General features: G+C 39.8%; 1 protein-coding gene across 1 annotated transcript in view; it reads left to right on the forward strand.

Moving 5' to 3' along the window:
* Nucleotides 2,457-19,222, forward strand: part of CAP2 (cyclase associated actin cytoskeleton regulatory protein 2) — a 68,042-nt gene continuing 51,276 nt past the window's right edge. The window contains exons 1-3 of the mRNA XM_021385471.1: nucleotides 2,457-2,862; nucleotides 13,926-14,050; nucleotides 17,624-17,724. Of these exons, the coding sequence (XP_021241146.1) occupies nucleotides 13,927-14,050; nucleotides 17,624-17,724 (225 nt within the window). The 5' untranslated portion in view covers nucleotides 2,457-2,862; nucleotide 13,926. The remainder of the gene's footprint in view (nucleotides 2,863-13,925; nucleotides 14,051-17,623; nucleotides 17,725-19,222) is intronic.

Consider the following 19,222-nt stretch of genomic DNA (forward strand, 5'->3'; position numbering starts at 1 on the left):
GAGGGCTCTTACTGCACTTTTTGCACAAGAAGAGCTTCTCATAATTTCAGGATGACTTAGGCATAAACTAGAATTGTAAGATTTTTTTTTCTTCCAGCATTAAGAATCTACATTTTAAGAAGATTTTTAGAAGACTTTAGAAGACTTGTGAGAAGATTTTTAAACCTTCTGATTCTGCAGTTGGTGATTCCATCTGCACTAAAAAAAAGTATACAAACGAAAACCTTTAACTTCTAACTTTTAATGTTGCAATTGCTGGCATCAATTTATTTTCTGACTATAAACCAACATATGAATGCATTGTTAGACTGAGGGAAAAACACTCAGCCTCAAAAACTGATCTTCCAGGCTTTCCTTGCTCAGTGTTTTGCTTGATGTCAATGCCAAGCAGTTTTAAAATACATTTTTATTGCAGTCTAAGCCTTTTTTTCTTTTTCTGGATGGGTTAGAACAATAGCATGTCATCTACTCAGTATTTTGCAAAGTCCCAAATTTGCACATCTCTCATTCTTTTCTTCCCTTTAGGAGGCTGTTGCTAGGCTTGAGTTAATACTACGAAATTTTTTATAGAACTGCCTTTTAAGATTGTCTTCTTTTATTCAGAAACTGAAGTGGGCAAGGTTTTCTCCTCTAATATCATGTTTTCAGGAGCTACATCTTACACCTCTGCTTACCACTGGGTTTCCTCTTTATTATGAGGTCACTTTACAATGACAGAAGCTCCTGTTTCTCCCTTCTAGCTAAATTTCACTTCTTGTGTCCTCCTTATCTTAGTCTTAGTCTTTGATGTTCACCAACATCCTCCTGGGGAAGTGAAAAGAGCAAAAGAGCTTGACTGTTTTGTGCAGGTCCTATGCTTGAAGAAAGCACTAGAAGAAGTCAGGATGGAAGATGTGTTACATGGAATTTACTTCAGGCATGCAAGGTATCTGCCAGCCTAGTAGCCTTGTAAACTGTTCCATGCAAAGAAAATGCCCAGTTGTTTTTCCCCCCTTTTCACATGCCTGTGATGTAAAAGAGTGATGTGGAGTGCTTGATTGTGCTCTTACAGTAAGAGCTTGGAAAATGTTTTGTAAGTTAATTACACTACATTTTCCTCAAATTAAATTGACATTGAAGAATTCTGAGGGCATTTGCCATCCCAAAACTTCTATTTATCCCACTGACGCTGCATAGGCATTGGGATGTTTTTTTCTCTCAGCAGTATGGAATATGGACCTGGAGAATTCTTTTAGTTATTCCACAGTTTGTTAATCTTTCTTTCATTTCATTTCCAGAAGGAGATCTTCTGGGCTTGTTTCTTGCTTCTCTTAAGCAGTGTTTGTGTTCTGTGCATTTTTGCAACCAGGTGTTCAGTTTCAGGTTATGCTTTTCCTGCTTGGAAGCTTTGCCAAGACTCTTTTGTTTAAAACCAGTGCTGTTCCATTGATTTTATCTGTTGGGTTTGTTTAATACACACCAAGAAGTTGTTCCTTTCATTGTCTACAGGAAGCTGCAGCACTGATTTCTTGCAACTTCCGATTATAATAGCACTGTCCACAGAACTGAGTTTTGATCATAGGCTGATCCTTTCAGTCAGCTTGCTTTTGCTTACTGTTGTTTCCTCGTCTAATTTCTGTACAGACATACTAAGGTCTGCTGTAGCTATGGCATCTTTGTTAAAATAAAGTTTTCCTCAGTCCCCATTTAACAGCTGCATAATTAAGACAAATATTTCTATCTCATATTTTACATTTTGAGTGTTGCCAAACCCTCAGAAGTGAAACACAAAGTCTTCTAAAATGAACTACGTATTTGAGAGAGAAAATTGTCACCGGTTTTTGCACAGCCACATGGCTGACCTGGAAAAATGCCTGAGGTCATTTTTTTACGGCTGACTAAAGACTCCTACTTCGTTTTAAGAGCAAACTGTTTCTTTAAAGGCTGTGAACTCGTGCTCTTATCCCAAGAATTCTGTGCAGAAAGTCAGCTCAGCAGTACCTGGAGGGGAAGATTTCAGGTGGGTGATCGCACACCCTTGGGGCCACATGGCGATGAGCACTACACAACTGCAGAAACCATGTGGTCACAGGGGTAGGGACCAGTTTGAAGCCCACAGAGCCTGACATACAAGGCCTAGGTATGTGGGTTTGCCTACACGGAGAGGTCCTGCTTTCATCACCGTATGGCAGCCACCCCACTGCAGACACAGCTGTCGCAGAGCTCAGGCTGCTACAATTGACTCCGCTTTGCAGAAGGCAGCAGACTGCCTGGAGCATGCCTTCGGGATCCCCAGCCATGCGAGGGGTCTGCCTGCACACACTTCCCACACCATCCTGCTCCCCTTTCCCAGTGCATGGCACACCTGCTTCCTGCACACCCAAGCTGTGCTCAGCAGGCAAGTGGGGCCACCACACCTGTGGCCATGGGTGCCCCTGCCCGGCACGCCCATGCCCTCCCAGCCCGGCTGCTGCCCGCTCCTCCACGATGCCGCACGGCTGCCATTTCCTCTATGGTACCGCGCTGCCGTCACTGCCAAGAGACACCTCAGCCTTTCCCTCTCCTTCCATTTTCACACTCCACCCACTTTTTGCTTTCTTTCTCCATCTCTGTCACTGTCTCTCGCTCTTTCTGGACTTGTCTTTATTTGGCACTCCCGGAAGCCGCCGGGCATTTCTCTCCCTGCCTGCTCGGGCAGCTGATGTGACTGACTGACACCGGCTCCCGCTGAGGAGGAGGAGGAGAAGGAGGAGGAGGGAGAGCGACGGCGAGGAGAGGCGAGGCGAGGGAGGGGGGGAGCGAGTGGCCGGCCACGGATTGTCATTGCAGAGAGAAGGCAAAAAAAAAAAAAAAAAACCAGGGCTGCGCGGGTCATCAAAACAGGTAATTCAAGAGCAGACAGCGCCGGGAGGGGCGGGATGCGGGGAGCAGCCGGTGCGGCCCGACCCCCCCAGACCGGCTGCCTGGGGCGGGCCCGGGGCTGCGGGTGCGCTGCCGCCGCGCCGGAGCGGAGGGGCCCGGCAGGGGCTGGGCCGCAGCGGACATCTTGCGGGGGGGTGAGGGGACGCCGGGGGCCGCGGGCAGCGCGGCTCGGGGATGGGTCCCGGGAGCCATCTGGGTCACGGTTCGGGTCCGGCCGTCAGCTGCCACCTGCGCAGGCAGAGCCTTCTCCTGCCCTCGTGGTGAGGAAGTAGCCGGAGGGCGAGAAAAAAGCACGAAAAATGGCACGCGGGTGACAGTGACGCTCCGGGGTCGTACTCAGAGCCCTTGGTCAGCACAAGCTCGGAGCGAACCCCGGAGGGGTGGAGGTGGTTGTCCCGCAGCCCCCGGCCCGACCCCTGTCAGGTCTTGGAATTACCCCCCTGCTTGTTTATGTAAACCTGGCAGCGCCAAGTGGTGCCAGCCCTGAACTCTCTCCGTCGGCCTAAGGTGATCTAATTTTGTGCGAGGCAGCTGTAATGCTCGCTGGGCTCCAAAATCTTGGTTCCCCACACGCCTCGAGCCAGAGGTATGCATTGGAGGTGAGCAGATTCAGCTGCTGAGCAACCCCCGGGTGTAGCTCTGAGCAAAGCACTAGGTTAAACGGGATCTCGGAGAGAGAGATGAAGAAAAACCTAACATCTGTATAAATGCATGCATGTATAAGGGATTCCATGAATCCAGAAGGGCATTCTGGGGAAGCAGGAGGAAGACCAAAATCAAGAATTGTGAAGCTGAGATGCTGCGTTTTGCAGTAACTTGACAACTGGAAGGAGCACTCCCCCAGAGCCTCAGCCAGCACAAAGCAGAAAGCTCGTCATGACCCCAGCTAGAAATGTAAATCTGTCCTTTGCTTTGAGGATTGCTGTTGATCTGTACCTTACCTATTCAGCAGTGAGGATTTTAATCAATTAAAATCCTGACTTCTTAACAGGTAGGGTCAATCTTAAAAACAAAGACTGTCTGGGGAAAAAAAAAAAAAGAGCAAATCCATACCTGCCTTTATATGCATTATCTAAGCATGGTTGTCATTAAATGATAGAAAATGTTTTCAGGCAAAAAAAAAAAAAAATCCTACATAGGATTAGGATTTTCCATGAGTAAAATAATTTAAGGGGGTCCGTTTTGCAGAAGGCAAAGTGGAATCAATAGTTCGTTTTTCAGTTACTTTTTTCTAAGTCTGACAAACGTGGCAATGGTTCCTGGACCACCATGTTTCATTGTTCTGTGAAAATGCAGTCAGAAAATTAGTTCTACTTCAGAAACGTAACTGAAAACATTATTTAGAATAGGAAACGTGTTAGACAGATGAGTTGAAACTAATGCAGTACTCCCAAAGCTGGCCTTTTGAAACATTACTATGAGTTGGATGTCCAAGTTTATACAAATTGTATCCTACCATTTCCTTTTAATTACCTCCTATACAAATGATTAAAAACTCTGTTATGATTCTATGCATTTTCAAAACAGATGTTTCATGACAGTGGTTGAATCTATATTGAGGAGGTCTGCACAAGAACAAACAGCAATACACCTACTGTAGCAAAGCTATTTACGCTGAACAGTGTGACCTTTTAGGTCTTGGGCATAACAAAAATGTCAGTCTTCAGAATGTTCTGATGATTCCTTTGTTTCTTTCCCTTCAAATGAATGCTGCTCAGATGCGGAAGGTGGACAGGCAAAGCTCCAAATGTCATGAATAAAATATGTTTTCTCAATTAAATAAAAATGAGGAGAAGATGCATTATTTACTATCACTGTAGAGCAATTGTATGACATGTTTTCATTATTCTTTGTCACCTATGGCACTCACTTCAAGGGAAAAAAAGTGATGATTCTTGATATATCATGAGGAGATATGTCAAGATATGTATAATCTTATCAAGAACACTAAGATTCCATATATTAAAAAAGCTCCCTGTCGTTAGAATTACTAGTCCCAGTGCATTATCTATTTTAGCGATTTAAAATATGAAAGTCAACCTAAACTAGAAATAAAACTATAGAATTAAAATTCCCACAGAACAAAATTAATGGGAATTGGAATTAGCAGGGATTAGAAAAAGAAGTATAATGCAGTAAGGAGGACTGGAAGCAGAGCAATTGTGTCCAGCTCACAGTCTTGACGGTGACTTGCAGCATTACCTGGAGCAAGTCACACGACCTTTCCATGTTACAGTCTGTAGCTTGTCAGAGACAACAATATTATCAGAGGCTTGAACTCTGGAGAGAAAAATGGTGAACAACCCAGTATCTTTAAAAATATTATTGGCGGTCCTTCATGTTTTTCAATGTTGTGTGCAATGGTAGCAAACTCAATAGTTGCAGTTTCGCCTAGTAGATCATCTGACTTAGTTTAAGAGAACGTTTTTTATCATGTTTATTGGTCAAAAACAAGCAAACAAAAAAAGCCACCAATAAATCAGGTATAAATTAGTTCACTTTTTCAGACGGCTATTTTGTTATCATAGAATCATAGAATCCTTAGAGTTGGAAGGGACCTCTGAAGGCCATCTAGTCCAACTCCCCTGCAATGAACAGGGACACCACAGCTAGATCAGGTTGCCCAGGGCCAGATCAGGTAAACTGGTTAAATTTTTTTGCTTGATTAAGCACTCATAATATAGATAAATAATTTTAATTGTCTTCTCTAAAATTTTAGATGCAATAGGGGGGAGTAATTGGGAACTTGCCATCAGTATAATTTTTTTCTGAGGTATACAGTCAGCTCCAGTTTCTCTCATATTTTTGAAAAATTAGTAATTTTCACAGATGTGGTTTACTGACTCTTCAAATAAGAAATGCTTTGAACTAAAAAGGCTCAGCTATTTTTGGAGAATGTCACTGTTAGAACTATGCCATATTACCAACACCTTTGCTAGTAGTGAACACTGAAATGACAAAAGCATGAGTGCAGCTTCATCTATGGCAGAGATTCTGCTGATTCAGCTTTGTTCAGCAAGGACATGAGGCTTTTTGTTTTGCTTTTTAACTTCTGTAACTTTTGTCACCATGATAGCAAGACTTAATGGCATACATGTCACCTTAGTCTGTATACTGAGTACCTTGGTCGTCATTTCACCTAGGCGTAGGTTTGGATATGCTGTGTCAAACCCTGGGTGTTTTTGTTACCAAAAAAGGTCCCACTCAGACTACTTTCCTGAATATATGTTAATGGAAATTGCTGTGTCTGAGCCATGTATTTCAGAGAAAAAACTAGAGAGACTAGAGAAATTGCTTTCAAAATCCAAAACACCAGTAGTACTATGCTGGGAATTGAAGGCTTAATGTGGTGTATATTAAAAGAACAGGTAAATGGTCCTTCATGGAATAATGCCTTATTTTTCCAAGAAGACATGCTTAGATCCTGTGCATTAAAGCTATGTTTTCTATTATTTTAAATACTCCATTGGTTGCTTTCTGGAAGGAATGCAAAGAACGATTTACATTTCCATGTGTAATCTGTCATTGTTTAGACAGAGGAAATAGTTGAATAATTCGCCTAGCAGCTCTGGGTCCTTTGAAGTACAGAAACTGCTAACCTTACAAACATCTAGGATGAATCCAGTTTGATCATTCTGGGCTGAAACAGAGGAGGAATAGAAAGCTGAATATCTCAGACCTTGTAAGTGAGCAAGGTTGCATGGATTACCATTATAACGAAGGACATCTAAGTAGTTACCAGGTTACATCAGGAAATGGAAAGGTCCTTTTCAGTAGCAGGTCACCCATTTCATGCTGAATCAGAAGAGAAGGTACAATCCATTGCATTTCTAGTTGCACTGCAGAATCAGTGGCCTGGATTTTAGAATGGGAGGTAGGCCAAGGTCTTGAGTTTTTTGTGATTAATGACAATTAAAAATTGAAGCCACAGTAGTTGCAGAGTGAAGGGAGTATACAGATGGAAAAGTTTGCTTCAGCCCTCCTTCTGTCTTTTTCCACGCTGAAAGAAGGGTCACTGGTTGCAGGCTGAGCAGGGAGCCACCAGGAGCCTGAGAGCATCAGATGCAGAGTGCTGAGATGGTAATTGTGGCAGGACATTCTGGGAAGAGAACTAGAGTAATTGACTTGGCTGAAATTAACCCAAATTATTCTGACATCTGATGGACATCCACTGATACTTCAATTTGTAGTACTCTTTGTTACCCAAAGTTGCTGTTGTTTCATTTAATGTGATTGGATGCATTGGAGTGACTTCCTTTGCACCACCAGAGGACTGTTTCCTCTGACTTTTGAATTCAAATTGAGATATGTTCAAGGAATGGATGCATTCCAGAGTTGACTTGGCATGCCTACTCTTGCAGGTTGAAATGAGAAATAGCTGCATGAGTGATAGGGATTATCTTTCAGCATGAATGGTGGAGAAAATCTCTGATAATCAAAGTCAGAAATTCAAGCTTTTGTGCAATATGGATATGCAAGCAAAGTAAGATGTGGTAGTGTTCTGAAAGGCCAACCTCCCAGCAAACAACATTGTTACTAACCCTGGTACTGAATAACTGAACAGCCTAATCTTTTCTGCAAAAAATAATTTTATAGCTTGTATTTTTAGAGTTTGAAACACTCTGTTTAGTGTTAACTTTCTGCATTTGCTTTTCTGTCACATCTCAGAAGTACTGAAACACAATGTAGGGTTTTGTGGTTTGTAGAGTTCACCCTTTTGAGCAGTGCAAATTCAATTTGGTTGGAATCATAGCATAAATAATCTTACTGTTCAATGATTATGAACTGAACTAAAGCACTTTAATAAAATCAATGCCTGCATGTAGTGTTTTCTCAGAGCAGCAAGGCAGTCTGCTTACATACAGTAATTGGACTTGTGACAGGTAATTAAATGGCTTGTAAAGCCTTTAGGATGCTTGATTACATGAAAATCACTATGCTGATACATAGTAAATGAAGTGGATAAGAACACTATGTATCAGTTGATTGAAGAGACCCTAAAGCTCTTACACTTCATTGGATGGAAAGAAGAAAATAAAAACAAGATAAAGCACTATAAGCAGCAGTAACATAAAAAAAAGGAGCGTAGAAAGAATAGGAGAATATACTTGGGAACTGGGTTGCCTTGGTTATTTTAAGTCAATCATGCTTACACAAGCTGTCAAGTCTTGACTGCTTCAGTAGATCATTAAATAATGAACTTGTTCTTTGTGATCACAAAATTGGTAAGACAGCCAGAATTATTCAGCAAGGGATGGGAGCTCTTCACAGAACTTATATAATTAGAAATGAACCGATATTCCAGGAAGTACTAAGCTCCTACACGAACACATGACATATTTTAAAACTTGAACACAGGAAGTTCCATACAAACATGCAGTAGAACTTCTTTACGGTAACAACAGTCAACAGTCTTCGGGATACCTATCAAAATAGAGATAGTTTTACAAATCTGTTCTGTAATATTTTTTAAATAGTGGGATGCAAAAATGCCTCAATTCCTCTCCTGCCTGTTTATTTTTATCAGCAGCTTGATCACTGGGAGTGAAAGAAGCAGGGCAAGAGCTGGTGTACAAGCAGCAAAGTGTGTTTTGTGGTACCAATGCCATAAAGCCAGACAAAGGAAAAATGTAGGTTAAACCAAAGAGGTACAGCATGAACCTGCTTTTTCCTGTTCCACACAAAAATCTTTTCTGCTAATAAAAAATAACCCTTTGAAAACAAACAATAGGCCAAAAACAGAAGTCTACAGACAAGCTGATTTAGGTAGCACACTTTTGTGCACAACAACAGAGGTCTGTCTCATTTCTATCATATTAACACACACGTTGAGCTACACACAAAAAGCAGAAGTCACCCATTTTTGTCTGCTATTCCAACTATAAAATTTGGTCATTTTAACAAAACAATGAAAGTTGTTACAATTCTAAGTACCTTTAATTATATGATAGTATATCTTTTCCTTGGATAAAATATGAGGAAATTTCTCTATATTTAGAAGAGCATGGCTTCCAAAGGAACTTGTGGCAGATATAGAGACAAAACAAGACAAAAAAGTCATCAAAAGCTCTAATTTGACCCCTGGATCATTCTCACATAGGCCTTTTCCAAGAGGTCCTCTGCTTTAATCCAATTTGACATCGCTTTGACAAGCCTCAGTTTACATTCCTGCCATACAGCTAATTGGAAACAAAACACATACCATACAAGGTAATGTTTCTGTCTACCAACACATTTTCTTCTAACCAATACGTGCTTGCTCTGTGATCTCCACCCAAAAGCTTTTATGGTAATAAACCAAATAGCTTCAGCAGCACCTCACTTACCATTCATCTGGTAACAGGCTGCTTCTGAGTTCTGCCTGGGAATGAGCAGCCCCTGAGACCCCAAACCAATAGGTTTTCATCATTTGGACTAGAATGAGGTGGAGCAAAAATTTGGATCTGATGCCAAAGGTAACAAAAAGACTGCGTGCTCAACACAGCTTGGAGTTGGTACATACGGCTGAATGGTAGTGCAGGAAAGCTAGCCAGTTATGGCTGAAGCTGACTGTATATAAAGTGTAAGATGCTTTTGTAATTTGACAGGATGTTCAGGAATGTGTATGCATTTCCCCTCCTTTGATATATGTTGTATAAAAGAACTCTTTGAGGAGACTGTACTTTCAATCTATAAGACATTTCTGACTAGCTGTAAGATAGTACTAGTTGGCGGCATGAGGCTTTGCATATTTTGTTTATTGCATATCTCAGTAGCAATTTATTAAAGACTACGAGAGAAGACACGTACAGGCTACAATACTTTCGAGAATAAGATTGTGTTTTTCCAAGTAGATGCAATAAAAATAACAAATTCTTGCCTGTTGTAGGTAACTGCCCTTTTTTAGCATAGAGAAGAAAAGCAAAATCTAACCTGTAGCATCTCAGATGATGAAAATGAATCAGATCTAGTTAATGTCACAGATGTGAAAGGACTGGTACTAAGGACAAAAACAACAAACACAAGACAAATAAACAAAATAAACACCACTTTTTCTTCTAAAATAGAAGAGTACTAGGAATTAAAACAAACCGTGGAATCTTTTGGTGATATTTGTCAGAATATCATACATTACAGGTTGGCACCATTCCTACATTCAACGTGCCATCTTTACATGCCTGACAAATCAACTCTTTTGTTTATTTTTACCCCTTATGCTACCACGCCATTCTTCCCTATGGGCTTGTTACAGCTTGTATCTTCTTGAGACAGAACAATATGCTCCTCCATCATAAGTCACATAGCAAGAATAGTACCTGCGTGTTTTGGCTGACAGTTTGACTGCTGTTTGGGATGAACACGTCAGGGAATTTTAATGTACAGACAAGTTTTTTTCCCTTGATAATAGATAAATGCTGCCTTGAGACAGGTGTCAAACTGGGGAATAGAGCCGTGCTGTTCTGTCTATAAAAACAGATCTGCTTTTTGGTCTTCGGTGTACCCTTCTTCACTTCTTTAGGTGAAGAAAGGATTGACGGTTGTATTGCCATATGCCATCACCACCCCCCAAAAAAGATACCACTAACAGTAAACAAAGCAGTCTATGAATCCTCTGTACTTTTTGTGCACTAGAGCAATGCCAAAATTTAAATGATTTGTTCCTAGCTCTTAGTTGGCTGTATGTTCAGTGAAGAACATTCCGCTTCTCCACTCAGAAAACTAGATCCAGGATTACACTGGGCTTGAAGTATTATTGGGTTTAACACCTTATAGGCAGTCAGCATCAAACCTGAGAAAGGTGTATGAATAACGCTTATAATCCACATCAAGAACAAAACTTTAATTAAAATCCCAGTGAAAACAAGACGGAGAATCTGTCTTGATGTAAAATCTTGCTTTATGGCAGTAGAGGAATCCCACAGATGTATTTATGTCCTCTTTATTAAGATGCAAAGATTTTATTTGGCACTGTAAGTAGACTAGTCTTATTTTTATTTATAATTATTCAGCTCCAATGCTACATTGCACAGACTTCTTCATGGAGTCAAGCTCTACCATTTGTGCTCTGAGTCCTCTTGAGCCGTGGGTTTGTGGTATCAGTTTGACCTTGCAGAACACAGCATGGAATGATAACTAATCAGATGGACTCTGAATATAGGCCAAGAAATGCTGAAGGTTGTCATAATATGAGTCAAATATGTGAGTCCGTAAATATAGGCAAAGATGCCAATTTTTAGACTGAAAATGGATCGAGAGAGTTGTGCTGTTGCTCAGTGGAGTCTTTACTTCAGAACAGTAACTCAATTTCAGTCTTGTTTGTAAGAAACCTAGCCAAATGATGGGAAAGCAAGTGTAAATGTCAGGCTATTGTATGTGCAACTGATGTACTCTTGTTTTACACAGTAACAGCAAAAGTATACTTGTACTTCACAAAGGACAGGAAACCTGAATGTATACTTACGTGCACACATGTATATGAGTACAGATACAAATACCATGTAATCATGTATTGAATATATAAGTAGGCAGATAGAAAGGGGAGTTCAGCATAAACATAATGGCTGAGCAGTTCCTAAGAGCAACATTTTTTCTAAAAACAGCAAAAAACCTGGCAGCCCTGATGTTATGGTAAAAATGGTTCTGACTTCTGTCTAAAGAAATTAGAACAATACATTATTCTGTAGTTGTCCCAGTGTTGATATCTGACTTTAGAAGAACAAGATTGTAGTCTTACAGCTTTTTGGAACTGAATAAAACTGTGAAGAATATTGTGAACAAAAGACCATGTTGCTGTTGGAAAGTATTACATAAAAATGTTATTCCCTTGAGCTTCTGACCCCATAACCCATATTTTTAGCATCTTACAGAGGCCACTTTCTTGGGTAGAACATTACAAGTCTGATCCATTGCTGTTTGTTTGGAAGATTCCTCCAAGGGCATGCAGTCAAATCAGAACCGAATCCTTCAACAGTCAAAATCAGGCTAAAGAGACAAAAAGGAGCCACTCTTCCAAAGAAATGTTGCACTTTTCATCAATGAAAATTTTGGAGCAGATGGAAACAAATATAGTTACCTACCAGACTGTCTTCAAGTAAAGAGAAACAGGAAATATACTGGAAACATACTTTTAAATGCTGATGAGAAGAATTGACTGTTAGTATGCTTCAGTTAGATCAGCTGGACTTTAAAATGCTCTAAAACATAACTTTTAAGGCAAGCACATTTTGAGGCTTTTAGGTGGTAGAGTAGAATGTGAAAAGAATGTGTCTGTAATACTTTTGACGAATAAGAGTGCTTTGTTTTAAGAAAAAGTTCAATATTCTCAGAAAAATTTGCACATTTCAGAAGCTCTCTGGACACCTTCATATTACTCCTGCCAAGATACTTGTAACTTGTATAAAAGCTTAAGGGTTGGGTTTTGTTGTTGTTGTTGTTGTTGTTGAGAATTCATTGATTTTTCAAACAGAGCAGGGTACTTTTTAAATACATGCAGAAGAGACCACCTTCTGAATTTTGGACAGTGCTTATATGCACATTGTTTAAATTAGTCATCTTCTTTTAGGGGTTTGCTTTTTTTTTTTATTTAATGTAAATAGGGAAAGAAAAAAAAATCAAAAAAGACATAATCTCCAGACAGAATTTTCTCATGAGAATGGTTCTCCCAAGGCTTTCACATTGTAAAATCTTCTGTTTCACTCTTAGGTCAAACACAAATCTCCTTGTATTTATAGGGTAAAGCCTGAAAGCCCCACCTTGTTTGACAGACAGCATGACTCAGCATGAGAGCTCTGCATGTGCTCACACCATCCTAGTAGCTTCTCTCACACTTAAATTTTCAAAATAAAAATGATTATAAGGATTATTAATACTGATTTTTAAATCAGAAGCCTTCTTTTCATATTACTCTACTTTTTAATAACAGCATTTAGACTTTCTCCCCAGGGCAAGGGAACACGGAAGCAGCATTGTTTGTTTTGCTCACTAGAAAAATATTGCATAGGGTAGGGATATAAGCCATTGTGTGGGAGCTCTGCTTGAGCTCATGTGGATCATGTTTTAATCAAGAGCCATAGATCGCCACCAGCTCCCTTACTGTTCATCACTCAGAATAAAACACGCACAACCTTAAGTTAGGAACGCTTGTTATATTAAACGACGGGGGATTTAAACATAGCTTTGTCTTTGCTTATATAACTGTTTCTTAGTCTGTACTGTATAGAGCACAGTGTTCCCTGAGACATTGGCTAGTATCCAAAAATGCCAATGCCTACACTTCCTCATATGTAAGAAAACAGATAATGACATTATGGAGAAATGAAATGATGTGCAAATTGTTCAAAATTTAGCCCAATTTCTATTTCAGTTTACATCAATAGCACTGTTGCAGTACTATGCAAGTAGGCTCCTGGTTTTTTCTTTCCAAATGTTTGTGAGTGCTTGATTTAAAAAGCTTGGGACGCACTGATTCACATCAGGTGCTTTCATAAGGAAAAGAAAAAAAAATTAAGTGATGGGAAATCACATCAGAAGAACAATCAAAATTGCTTCTTCACAATAGTCACTCAATAAAGTGGTTGAGTCTTACTGCAAAGCCTAGAAGACTCAGGCAGATTTCAGCATACATCTTTAGAAAAATCAGGAGGTAGACATTTAAAGTCTGGCTTTTCAATCAAGTATTACTCAAATCTGTGTTTTTGCCTCAGTAACTGACTGATGCAAATCACTAACAGCATAAGTTTCTACCCATGACATTTACAAACGTTTCACAAACTGTCCAAATATGGACTGCCCAAAGCTACACTAGCAGTGGTTTGTATCTGTTTACAATGAAAACCAAGGGCTGAGTACTGATCAGACTCCTTGGTGACACAGAAGCAAGTTATCATTTGTCAGCTGCTTCACTTCAGCCAGAAAGACAATAGTTAAAAAAAAAAAAAAAGGACCTTTACCATAAATGTTGATAAAGCTATAAGATGAGTAGAGCATGAGGTAAACCATTTCTCAAAGGGGTCTAATGTTCTTTCTGTCCTGAATGACTTTTTTAGAATGGCAGAGAATCATGGCTTGATGGAGAGATTGGAGAAAGCAGTGACTCGACTTGAATCATTATTTTCAGATTCCCAAAGACCGGGTGGAATGGAGTGTGATGCAATGAACGGTGTCAATGGAAGTAAGTCAATTTTTTTTTGAAGTACTACCTCTTTCCGTTATTAAAAATCTAGCTTGTAAGAAGAGCATGTGTTTGTCTTCTAAGCATGATTATAAACATATATGGCCTAGAAAATTCAAGATTTGCCACATCTCCTAAATATATGGTCCATATTTCAAGCTTTATTGCTCTTTCCATTTTAGCATTTATATTGTTGTAGATAACTCACCAGATGAAAACATCTCCTTGAGCCCAGTTAGCAGAAGTAATGAGACGTCCCAAAAATGCACAGCATAAATATTCCTAAAGAAGTCAGCAGTAAAAACACTGAGTCTATTTTCCAGCTCTCTGAATTTCATGTTGCACACCATGATGTAACTGATTAATACCCTTAATCAAATATGAGTTTGTTCATGAGCACTTGCTCACTAAGCTCTGCCATATAGCCTTGGCCTTACTTTTAACACTCTTGAGCTCTCCCTTCTCAAGCGGCTCTCCAAAGCGCTAACTGGAAATATATGAAAAAAAAATCTGTCCTCATTTATCCACCTCATACCACTAAATCGTGTTTTTTCCACTCCCGACATTTTTTGTTGTTCTTGCAATTTATAGGATAAATAACCTTATAAATGTGGCAGTTCTGATGTTGATTTAATAGAAGTACCCTTTCCTTTCTCAAGAGCTGTTGTGTTTTTTTTACCCAGAATCCCTCCATATATCCTTGTCTAAACTTCACGTCCTTTGCTTTGCACGTTCCTTAGCCCTTTCCTGGCTTCTCCATGGGAGAGCACATCCTAGCATGGACTCAGCTGGTGTACAGAATGCTGCAGAAAAAGCAGAAAGTTGCAGGCAGCTTCCTTATTGACAGAAGCAAGTTACTGTATGATGTCAGCTGCTTTGTTGTAACTCTATGCCTGCTCTTATATAACAACACATGTGGCTACACATGCTATAGGCCTAAACACCGGCAGTTGCTGTGGAGCAGCAGCTGACTGAAAACAGTGTGTTTCTGTGGCAGGAAGGGAGCATCTTCAAGCAGGCTTCTAGAGCAGGGGACTTAGCTGGTCAAAGTGAAGTAATAAAAAAGTAAATAAAAGTAATAAAGTAATAAAATGTGTACAGTCTGGAGAAAATCCAGACAGCGAGTAAACCTCAGCAAAGTAATGGAGAAATATGACCCATGTACAAGATGACAAATAAACTGATCACTACTCGGAAGTCTACATTTTTCAAAAGCATTGGCTTCAATCCTGTAATGAATCAATTTGGGTGAGTCTCTGCTAACACAGAGCTTAGAACTGCAGAACCAGGGCTGCTTTTACAAAGGAGATCAATTCACCGTGTCGGATACTCTCACGAAAATCAGCATATCCTTAGCCTACCCTACGAATTGAAGAAAGGTGAAGAGCCTCACTCCCCAGGGAAGCAGAGCCTTAAAAACCTCCAGCAGGTCCTCAGAAGAAACTGACTGACAAGTGTTGTAAGAGTGAGGTTGTAAACCACACCTGCTGGGAGAAGCAGCGGCAAGAAACTGATATGAGCAGCACCATGGGGCGCTGCCCAGGCTAAGCTGGCTCACATGGGGTCTCAGGAACCAACTTTTGCTGTTGCAGTTAGGACAGACTGTATCCGTTTTTTACTTGGGACGACTGATGCACAAACAGTGCCACAAACATAATTCTGTATGCTCTTGTTACTGTTCTTTTGCAGAGGCTCCCATAAATCTCCACAACAATTGCAGAGCTGACAGTCTTACTGAACAGGTCTCTTCTTCTACTTTAAAACTGATGCTCTGCCAAAGAATGTGACATTTTTAAAGTCCCTAGTGGAAATGGAGATACATTGCTTTCTTCTACTATGCCCTCTTCCTATAAAAGACCATTCCGTAACTAGAATTATCCCAAAACATGAGCTTGGCTTTTTTACTTACGTTTTTTTGGAAACAACAGAATAGTGGGGAACATGGGAGGAATGTACTGTGCTTTTTCTTTTTTCCTAAATGGCATTACGACAATGGGATTGCAAACAAATCATTCAATTGCTCTGCACAACTCTCAGCACACTCTAGTAAATGCTCCAGGGAGTTAGCTGTATTGAATAGTAAAAAATAGCATAGTCGCTTTCTAGTTTTGCATAGCGCAAATGCTATTTGGTGAACCGCTATTTAAAAATGTGCTCTAAAGTAAAAGGTTACAATGATTCTCTTGAAGACACACACAGATTTCAACAAAGAACACAAATAGGCTTTGGAAAGCATCTCTACAGCTAAAACCTTTTGTACCCTCGGTCATTTGAGGGGTTTACACACAAGCACTGAATATGGAAGAAAGCCCAGAAATCCCTCAGAATTAAAGGTGAGTGACATCAAGAGAACAAAAGAAGCCTTAAAATCCCACCTAGCTGTCTAACTACATTTTTTTTTTCACGTAGGCCATTGCAAACTCCCATTACCAAAGCCTTTCTTTTTTCTGTCAAGGAGCCAGATGACTCTTATGAAGTAAAGAGGGCCTTCAAGATTATGAATTTGGATGCAATTGTCATATAGTGCCAAAAGGTTAAAGCACACTCTCTGGAGAAAGCCTGGTACCTCTTCAGAGCAGTCTCCAGGCTTTTTTAAGCAGGCAGAGAGGCTGGAAATAATTTTCATCATGGTCTCTCAGATCCTACAGATACCATAAATTCACATATGCATTGTTCATGCTGAACCTAATGAAGGTTCTGATGGACCAGCAAGACAGGAGGATGTGTTAGGGAGGAAGGAGAGGGCTGAACGCATTCAAGGAAAGATTACTTTTGCCATCTTAAAGGGTATCACATAAAGCAATTTAGAAAGCCTGTTATGTAAGAAACAGAGTCTCACCTTGGTCTTCTGATTGTCCACTTTATCAGGGAATAGCTCTGTATACCATATAGAACACAATATTTCTGTTTTTCGGGCAGAATGTATACCACATAAATAGTCAGAGGGATGTGTCATCAAGAAGACTTGTTTAAGCCTTCTTTCTCCAGTGACTGTTTTGTAAGGTCACAAACACAACAACATAAGGAGTTTACAGTGCCACATCTCACTGCCTAAATTGACTGTCAGTAAATTATAAATGCTGGAAATTTAATTACTTGTTATTAATGGCCACCAAACAATACAGAGATCTTCAAGAATGGGTGGATAGTATAAAAATAGTTGTTCAGGACAGCACAGATTCTTTTTAGGGAGTGATATTTGTTTTATGTACAGTAATAGAATTTTGTTAAGACAATCATCCATCTTGGGCCATTATGCCTTTGAAAGGCTGAGGGATGTTTACTTTAGCACCTGTTATTTTAATATGAAAGAGGCATCTCACAGTACACAAAGTAAAATCTCTTCATGCTCCTCGACAAGTTCTACCAGGAGCAGTATTTTTCCTTTCTAGCAATTAAAAAAAATTATAATGCATCCTTTTTCACTGATTTCACAAATCAATGAATACCAGAAATTAAGTTACAGCAATTTTCCCCATTTCTGTGTTATTTCCCCTGCATGTGCTAGACAGGGAAGTCCTATACTTTATCTACTTTTTGAACCCATTATAATGGAATGTTCTTCTTCTGTAGGCATAGCACCATACGTGGAGGCCTTTGATAGGCTGCTGAATGGAAGTGTTGCTGAATTTCTCAGGTATAGCAAGATTCTTGAAGGTGATGTGAAGACACATGTGAGTATTACTGAAATTTTCTGCCCGTAATATAAACGTACAAGTCTTGGAAGCTATCTGATCAGCTTTGATGGCTGAGTAGAGGAGAATCTTAATAGCAGTTCTTTGAATTATTAGTTCTTGATAATACTGGCATAACACGGTGGGGGCATTTGATTGGGGAAAGGCTTTTGCATTCATGAGAAGAGACTTCTCTTCTGTAACGCTCAAGGTCAAACACTGTAATACACAAAACCTCTAAATATTCTCAAGTGCAAGCAAGTTGAATTGTTCTGTTGGCTGCTAAGCGCTTTGCAGGACAGGAACATAATTAAGAACAAGAGTCAGCAGCCGAGAAACAACAGGAAGAAAGGTGGGTCAGAGCAGTGGTAACACCTCGTGGATATATTTTCTAAGCATCTACATCATCATACCAATTAATGTAGAGATTTGGCTCTCCTTTTTTTTTTACTCACATCTCTTTCATTTGGAACAATGTAGAAAACTAAAAGATGGGCATGTCAGATATTTAAGTGTCCCTCTTTTACCACGTATATCATAGCAAGGCAGTACAATGGTATTTTCATGATGAAATCAGTTTGTAACCTTGCGGTCAGAGCTTGTTTGTTTCATTTTATTTTTTAATCCTGTCTTCTCTAAATTTGGTAGTGGTAGAATGAAAAAAATTGACTCATTTTACTACAGTTCACAACAGCTTGTCAGTATAGGTTTTGCCAACAAAACACATACAGAAGAGCCAGGGTCACTTTGAGCTTGGTCTGAAAGAGTGTGAAGCTATTGACTTTGTACAGTAGATCCATGCAATCAGGCCTTTCTCTGTGATGTGTGTTAATTCCCAATTCCTTGCAGCTGCTGCTCCACATACAAACACTGTAGCCAGAAAAGCATGCAGTCCTACAAGATACTGGGATTGAAAGGACATAATAAATATTTTGCAAGACAGCCAAAGTAACAGTCTGTTCACAGAGCAAGAGCTCTGGGATTATTCTGTGAACTGTGCTTTTTCTGTGATGTTATATGTTAGCAGGGTAGAGATTCTGACCTAGTTAAGCCTAAAATACTAGAGAGTCAGGAGATCAGATGATTCTTGAGGATCCCTGTGTTTTTAAGAAAATGCCAGACTTCCTTTTAATTTGAAAGTCTCTTCACCTTAACGGTTATACTATAAGCTACTATATATGTGCTTTTCTCTAAAAATAAATAAGGGAAAAAATAATAAACTGAGAAAAAGAAGTATACCTCTAACTGAGCAGGGAATTGATCCCTGGAATGGATCTTTTCTACCTTTGGCCATAAAGATCATTAGGCACCATTATTTTGCAGTTGATTTCTCCACAGTCTAAAGCTGATACATAGCAGGAGTCATACTACTGCACCCCGACGCTAAGCAGTGAAAAGTTTGCATTTAACTTTCTAAATGACTGGAATGTTTTGGGGTTTGTTTTTTTTTAATTTGTGGTATCTGTAAATGTTTAAATCAGTAAGTATACTAATTCGC

This window comes from Numida meleagris, chromosome 2 (genome assembly GCF_002078875.1).
Source record: "Numida meleagris isolate 19003 breed g44 Domestic line chromosome 2, NumMel1.0, whole genome shotgun sequence".
Lineage (NCBI taxonomy): Eukaryota > Metazoa > Chordata > Aves > Galliformes > Numididae > Numida > Numida meleagris.